The sequence below is a fragment of the Telopea speciosissima genome, chromosome 2, assembly GCF_018873765.1.
Source record: "Telopea speciosissima isolate NSW1024214 ecotype Mountain lineage chromosome 2, Tspe_v1, whole genome shotgun sequence".
Lineage (NCBI taxonomy): Eukaryota > Viridiplantae > Streptophyta > Magnoliopsida > Proteales > Proteaceae > Telopea > Telopea speciosissima.
In genome coordinates, this window is record NC_057917.1 from 79,417,229 (window position 1) to 79,425,673 (window position 8,445).

General features: G+C 37.2%; 1 protein-coding gene across 1 annotated transcript; it reads right to left on the minus strand.

The window, feature by feature from the left end:
• Nucleotides 1-5,667: 5,667 nt before the first annotated feature.
• LOC122651184 lies at nucleotides 5,668-6,216 on the minus strand. Its single transcript, XM_043844498.1, has 2 exons — nucleotides 6,013-6,216; nucleotides 5,668-5,883 (listed from the first exon to the last, which is right to left on the minus strand). Exons 1-2 carry the CDS (start codon nucleotides 6,214-6,216, stop codon nucleotides 5,668-5,670), a joined length of 420 nt encoding a protein of 139 aa, XP_043700433.1.
• Between the last annotated feature and the right edge of the window lie 2,229 nt (nucleotides 6,217-8,445).

The window sequence follows — 8,445 nt, forward strand, 5'->3', positions numbered from 1 at the left end:
ATCAGAAGTGAGTTTTGATAGGGTCTAGCCATTTTGAATTCATTCGCCTTTTGATAATGAACTTCTATTATCAGAGGTACATTATTATGTACAAGTGTAGGCTGATAGCCTGATACTATTGATATTGTGACCTAAATATCTTGTTGCAGTGTCTACGATCGATCTCTTACTTCTCCATTGGTATGGGAACATTTCTGTGTACAATATTTTTTAGCTTGTGGTTGTCCATTTATTGGATGTGGCAGGCCTAATCGGTATCTCATTTAGAGAAATCTTGAGTTTGAGCCAATCTCATAGGTAATGCAGGTACACAGCGTTGGATTTTAACCATTTTAGTCAATTTATCCTTATTTAATCAATATTCTGCACTTGATATTTTTTGTCTTTCCAGTCTGAAGCTGTTTTGGACACTCAGTTTGTATAGGCTGCTTCTGGTTGGAAATAAAGTAAAGCGAAGGAAGTGAAATTAAATTAGAAAAGAAAAATGATTGTGTAAATAACTTCAAATCTTATAACAGGTATGTAATTAAACATTTTTAAGTGGATTCTTTCTTCCCAGTCGAATTCAAGGAATTTGGTTGAAAAGTGAATCACAAGTACTAATAAGATTTAGAAAGTTTTTGGATTAGTTAGACTGTCACTTCTGATAATGATTAGAAAAGTTTTCATTTTATGTGTATTTTAATTCATTTTCCTTCCCTTTAATTCACTTCCAGCCAGACAGAGACTTAGTAAATTTTCCTAACTTATGAGGAACAAGGAGAATGGTTGTGGGATAATTGGAATGAAGAAATATCTCAAACTTGTTAAGAAGAAATAATATATCGAATGATGCATGTGATGCAGTTTGGGAAGAATTCGGGACCAGAATAGGATTTATGAAAGAAAAGTGGGCGAGCCTTGGCGCAACGGTTAAGTTGCGCTATTGCAAGGTTTGAAACATGGAAACAGCTTCTGAGCGAAGCGGGGGTAAGGCTGCATACATTTGCCCCCTCCCCCCCCCCCCCCCCAAAGACCCTGCAGTAGCAGGAACCTCATGCACTAGGACACTTTTTTTTTTTTTAATAGGGTTCAAGAACGAAAAATGAAAATAAAAAATGTTAGAGAATAAATGTGTTGATGAAGCTGAGGCTAAAGGGAGGATAATGAGATCTATCTTGGAAATGAAGGATGGCAAATACATGTTAATTGGGCATGTGGGGAAAAGAAGACTAAAAAGCATGGCTCAGCAGAAAGCCCATTATTTTCGCTTGACTAGTAAAGGACCAGATGCAATGATTGTCATCAACCCCTGAAAACTAGTGGTTTTTGGAATGCATCTTTTTTTATATGTATGTCTCAACACCATTTTTGTGTTCTAAATACAAACATAAAAATAATGATAGTTCAGTAAAAATGAATTGGAAAAGAAAAATACCATGGCCTTTCTTTTGTTATTTTGTTCTTTCCTTTTCTCTATGCTTGCAGATTTTTGTTTTACTGCCTTGATCTCCTTGCTGTTTGTTCCACTCATTTTCTCCTTTTAATAAAATAAGGTGCTTATCCAAAAAATATATGAAAAATATATAGTGAACTGTATCTCATATAATAAATGGTGACATGTGTATTTTAGAGCTGTAGGAATTGTGCTGTGGTTTGTTAAAAATTAGTTTGGAAATGTCAAGGGGAGGAAACATAACCTGTAGGATGTTGACATTCTTCCATTTTTTATATGTTCCCATTTGTCCTGAAAAAGATGAAGGTTCATCTTGCTGTGGGCCATAGTATGATAATCCAAAATGAATTTATGTGTTTATGAAATTTTTAGTTTTTAGTATACATACTATTTATATTATCTATTATTTTATTTATTAATATTAAAATCATCGGTCCTCTTAATATTTTCTATTATCTGAAATGTTCAAGCACTGAAGTGATCATTCTTTCAACTGATTTGAAATCCCCGTTAGTAAGCTATAATTGGATCATTGTATTTGGCCCACTGATATACCTCCATACTCGCAACTGATTCATCTCTCAACGGAAGTCTTGTGAGTTTAGTCCCTTTCAGCCTGAGTCTTTGTCATGAACTTGTGAGTGTCTTCCATGAACTTGTCAAGTTTAGCTTCATTCCTCTGCTAGTTTTCCTGTAATTCCCTGTACAGCTTGTGAAGCTTAGGATTAATGTGAGAGGGTCCTGTCATGATTGGGTTCAGTAGTGATACAAATTAATTTAACCCCGGGTTAAGGACCCCTAAATTTGGGTCGCTATGGGCCCACAAGATTGATAAGTAACTCAAATTGAACGATTAATGGCAGTTTCATAAATATCCAAAGTGATTTAGGAACCTTTTAAAGAGGTGAACAGAATTTCATTTGGGGATAGAAAAGTAATTAGTTTAAATGAAAAGGGCTAAGCTGGAATTTCAGAGAGAATTGGATAAGTTAGGAACACAGTTCAGAAATAGAAGGCTTTTATGTAAATTACAAGAGTCAAGGTTTTATGTGCAATTAAGAAGAATTAGTCCTCTTCTTCAGTTCTTTTTTGATAGAAACTCATTCACGGTTGAACCCGCCTGCAACAATTTGATGGACCTCCTTCCCTAAACAGCCAAACCTGATGAAACTTTAGGGTATAGTTCCTATTTCCTAATCCAGCAAACTCTGAAATCTCACAAGAATCCTAGAGCTCTGCAAATAAATAAAAAATTGCTGAAACTGGCTCAGGCTGAAGGAGTAAAGTCAGACTTGGTTGCAGTGTAACATCTCAAAGCAAAAGAGGACTTTGGTAAACCTCCTGAGGAATCAAGAAAGATCAATTCCAATCTCACAGTTTTCAAAGCCCACACTAGAACAGAGTATCACTAGCAAATGGGAAATAACAGGAAATACAGGAAAGGAAACTAGAAGAAAGAAAGAGAAAGAAGAAGAAGAATAGATGGTAAATAACCTAAAAATAATATTCCTTACCTGAGTTGGGTAGGGAAAAAGAGAAAGGAGAGAGAGAGTAGCCACTAGCCGACCAGCAGGACACACAAAGTAAGCTTGCAGAAATCTCAACGTCAATATTTCATTCTATTCAACCAAATCTGCATATCTCCATCGGTGTTTACATGTTTAAGGAAAAAGGAATTCAAAACAGAAAAGAACTCGTACAGCAAAATGGGGAGGATTTCATCCTAGACTATAACTCTTCAAAACAGAATTGAAAAGGTGTGGGACTGTTACTAGAGTTTCCCCCCTGTTCAAGCAATTAATAAATAAAATATCAAAACATAGACCTATGACTGTCCCCAATGGACTAATAGTAATGAACCAACTACTGGTTCAAAGCCAAACCAGAAAACTGATTTAATGACTTTAATCAAGAACCGCAGACTAAGAATAAGCCTGTTTCTTCCTCCTATGCTGGTAGGTACTTGAGAGAATGTGCCTTGGACCTGGATCGCTAGGAAATGAGAATTTGGAAGAGGTTAAATGGTGGTTAATTCTTGGCATGATCACTTGATAAAGCTATTCAACCTAGGGGACTGATTGATCCTGGCTGATCTGTATGGTTCTACATGACAACATTGTAAGTATACCCCACATCCTGTTTATTCTTCTTTCTGGATGTCGTGGAAAACTGGTGGCATGGAACAATCTTTTCAAACAAAAGAAGAGTGAATTATGTGAAAAATGAAGCACTCTTTCAACCACCTGCTCTTGCACTGTTCTTTTGTAAGTCCTCTTTTGGCTAACGTTCCTCTGTTCAATATGTCTTGGTCCAAACTGGTATCAATAGAAGAATTGGCGTATGTGTGGGAAAAGTCTTCATTTGTAAGAGCCAGATTATTTTGTGATTGCACTCCTTTGAGATCAGCTAGCCTGTGTGTGCTTGGAAAGAAAATAAGGGGTCTTTAATGAAGTGGAGGAAAAGATGATTAAAATGGTGATTAGATCACCTATGTTCCAAGGAGTGCAAATTATCACAGGATATATTTGGAATGTGAGTCAAGTTATGAAAGGGGTCAGATAAGTTGATTACTATAAGGTATATGTAGAACTTCCGTAAGTAGTCCTCTTCTCTTTGATCTCCTTTAATCCGCCCTTTTTTCCATCTTCTATCTGCCTTATTCTTTTGGGCCTCCTTAATTCTTTCATTCTTCTCCAATGATGTACCACTTTCATTTGAAGGGGGGGGGGGGGGGATGAGACACGACTATAGACTGTTGAACATTGTTGTTGAGATGACATCATGAAATCAGTCATCTATCCATTTCCTTCCTAGAGGCAGGAATTCAGGAAACACATTTTAATATCTCTCATGAAAGTTAACCATTGTATCAGGCTGTGATAATAATAGAACAGTAAGAATCCTCAAGCATCTCTATCATACTATTATCTTCTGCTTGGTTATTTAAAGAGCTGAACTAGATACAGACCGAATTATATGATCTGGCAGGAAGCACCAAAATCTTGTATGTAAGATAATACTAGCAGCTCCACTGAAGTACATACATTGAAAAGTTTTATGGCTCAAACTAAATGATCAAGTTCGTCGAAAGTAAAATACGAGCACCAAAAACACCGCCAGTGTCACCAATCCAATGGCAGCCCACATTATTCCTTTTGCAACCAGAATGAAATATTTGAAGTTTGGACGGATCATTAAGAGCGCCAATAGGATTAGACCAGACAGAAAGGATATGCACATGGACAGCATGCAAGCCTTGAAGATTACTTTGCTGTCATCTGTCCAGTTTCCTGAAAGCCCAGTGAAAGCACCAAGTATCCCAGTTGCAGATATTGCAATCACTAAAGAAGCAACTTTTAACGCATTCTTTAGATCTGGAGCTTGACTCTCAGTTAAAGATGATGGCTGAACTTGTAGGAAAACCATTCTTGAAGGAATCATTTCAATTAGTTGCTCCTTTGTTATTCCAACACCTGTTTGCTGCCCCTTGTACAGGAAAAGGAAAATACTCTTTAAACTTTTAAAGAGAGAATGAAAGATACAAACTAGTATAAAATATTCTGCAAGAAACTAAGGGTGAAACCATTGCTTTCGGTAATGAGTAGACAAACAAAACTTCCAAATAGAAGTCACACTATTGAGAAGAATTAAGTCATATTTTTGTTTCAACTAATAGTATTTAAAGAGACTAGGAATCATGATCTGCGATTGAAAAGAAAAGGAAGGCTATCTTTCTGTCAGCCTTATACAAACTAAGTTGTTTGCAAGAACTTTGCTGCTTTCCCTACTGGCATGTGCCATCAATAAAGAATGTCTATATGCTAGGCCCACTTCCTTCTGTTTTTTTTTGGTGAACACTAGGCCCACATGACTGTCAGATGTTTTCATGGCCCTAAAGTTGCATACATCAGATTCTCGGAGCTGTTCAAGCACCAGACTGTTTGTTAGCCTGATAGAAACCACTACTTATCACTTTTTGTTTGGACGAAAAGTTATTTACTTGAAAGTTATGGAGTTCTAATTGGTGCAATCAGGTTATGAACCATCCAAGAATGTGTTCTGTTAATTAGATGTATGTGATAGATGGGATTGAATGTTGATGGTGCGAGTAAAGATGCTTTACATGGAAATTTTCTACCAGTAACAGTTTATTATTTTAATTCTTCATTGGAAGGTTTCATGTGTTCAATAAAATCATGAAAAAAAAATCAACGAAGGTTTCCATGGAAGTATCATGGGCTGATAAAATCATGAAAGAAATCAAATAGTACAAGAAAAAAAAAAGGTATGTCTACCTCCAGCGGTAAATTTTCCAGAAGCTCTTTTGGGGCAGGATCCATCTCCAGAAATACTCTGGCAGTTGATTGTTGAGCAATTATCTGATTCACATCAGGTGTATCTGTTTCAATCTGTTCCCATGTGTTATTACCCAAATGACTTTCATGCTCCTGATGGGGGAAAGAAGAGAGATTTGTATAAATGCAACATTTACATCGTAAAATCTCTTTGTATTTTTAATGAGATAGAAAAAAAAGGAATGCACACAAAAAACCCAAATAGACAGGACAAGGTTATACCTTTATTTCTAGAGTTTCTTCAAGCTTATTTAGGGGATTATTGCTCTCCAATGCGCTAGTTTCACTTGATGGTTTACCAGCTACCTCATCTAGGTAAGATACATTTATCTCAGTGTGCTTTCCTTTCTTTGAATTTAAATCTCTTTCTTGATCCTGATTATTCTGGTAGCAAAAAATGCTTGTTAATTCTCCCTTCATAAACATGATCTATTTTAATCTAATTGTGGTTACCTTATCTCCGTAATGTTGTACAGGTCGAGCTGTGAAACTGGCAACCATTATGATAAAAATTACAATCCTCAATCCTGTTTTATGACATAGACAGAAAATGTCAATAAAGAAACACTAATTACCTTACAAAGACTCTATACTGTTTCATTAATACATATATAGCATGTGATGGCCAAAATATGGATATCTATTGCAGATCGAATAGTCTAATCCATTGGTCTTGTCTGCAGTGAATGCCCATACAGCCTAGAGGAATTTGTGCTGCGGCTTTTTTTTTCACTAGTTTCACTCTTGGAGCATGTAATGGCAACATTATGTTCAAAGCAGGATCCGAAATAGTTACATTAGTGTTGGTTTTACCTTTTTCCAAATTTTAATTTTGTCTACTTAAGCCTAGGGTCTTGTTATAAAAAACTACAAAAAGCATCAGTGGGTTCACGTAGTGTCTTTCTCTATTCCACACTTGGGAAGAAACATAAGTACTCTCATCCAAAATTTTCCTTTTCTTTTTTCCTCTATAATTGAGCTTTGATTACATCTTATGTCTAATTTAGACCTTTTTTTATTTCGTTGTAAAAATTTATGAAAAATATTTTTACAATGAACCTATGATTACTGTGGATAAATGTGCTGCAGTTTTTGACTGTTAGAAAAGAGTTCAAGTTGAGCAATCTTCAGGCATTTTCCTTCTTCCCAATGGTTTTCAATAGCATGGTCCAGGCTGGAGTTGAGATCATGGTTTTGGGTCTGCCTGTCTCTGTCTTTTAAGATGTAGTGGATGCATCACCCATGTTCACAGTTCAAATGGTTATGAGAAAATTTCTCCTAAAAAGGGCGTACCCAGTGCACGAGACTCCCACCACTGTGGGTCTGGGGAGGGTCATAATGTATGCAGCCTTATCCCTGCTTTCGCAAAGAGGCTGTTTCCAAACTCGAATCCGTGACCACTTGGTCACAATGGAGCAACCTTTAGTGTTGCACCAAGCCCCACCCTCCTACTGGTAGTAAAAGGTTATGAGATCATCAGGTCTATATGATTCAATTTCCTGGTTGAGCCGAGTCAAGCCCATTCCTTTTCTGGGTCAGAGTTGAATCTAACTACAATTTGCTAGAACCACAAGTTACAGGTTGGCCAATTGCTGAAGTCTTCAATCACCCTAGAGCATACCATGGATTTCAAGTTGTTGGCATGCGAGAAATCAGCTTACACTCTTGATGGCTGTCTTGGACCTCCTATCTCAAAAGAAGTCCCTTAGCTACCGGATGGACCTATAGATGTCTTGAATGCCATCTGTTTCATTTTTCTTCAAAATTGAATGTTTGTTTTGAAGTGTAAACCCCGCCTATTTGTTTGCCATGAGCTGGTCTTGTAATTCGTGGTCTGGATTGGTATTTAACCTGATCAAGAAACAGGTTTCATTTACCTGGCCCTAATTGACACTCCCCTCTATGGTAGGTTTGGATTTTCATCCGGATTGATAAATGGGTTTGGTCAGGCTGGAAATTTGTTGTTACCTTTACCAAATCAATACTCCTACCACCATAGATGGGTCTAGTGTATTTTCTTTAGATTCAAGTTGTGTAGTTGTGGTTAACTTTTCACTTCATCCTGTGGTTGGGTTTAAATTTGATCCTCAACCTAGCTGACTGTCATTATTTATTTATTTACAGGCACTGGATTCTCCCCGTCTGAATTGCATAGACATGCTCTACTTTGACTTGTTTGGTTGGTAGAGCAGGTGAAAAAACTTCTTGTGCCTCTCCTCATGCTTCCAAGTTCCAAATCAGTGCAGCTATGTATCAAATTGGGGTAGCTCAGGGAGGATCAGTTGCATTCACAATTGGCAGCAAACCGAAATCCCGACCAATACCCAGTCAGCTCAATGCAAGGGCTAACTTGGGCCTAAAAAAACACTGTGCAAAGTGGTAACAACTCACACTTGTCATAAAATAGTTGTCCGCAGACATCTCTCCTCACAATTGGAGGTCTCAAGGTCAAAACAAGACTTAGTCCAGTGATTCAAATCCATGGATAGGTTGGGCTGATTTCTTCTCTTTGGCATCTACTCTGACCACTTGACTTGAGATCTAAGCCAGAGCACCAATCTTGCCTAGCAAAAGGGGAAAATGTTCAACCCCCTAAAAGATTCCTGGTTTTTTGTTAGATTTCTGGTTTAGTTGAAAACTGGTGTCAAAGTGGGA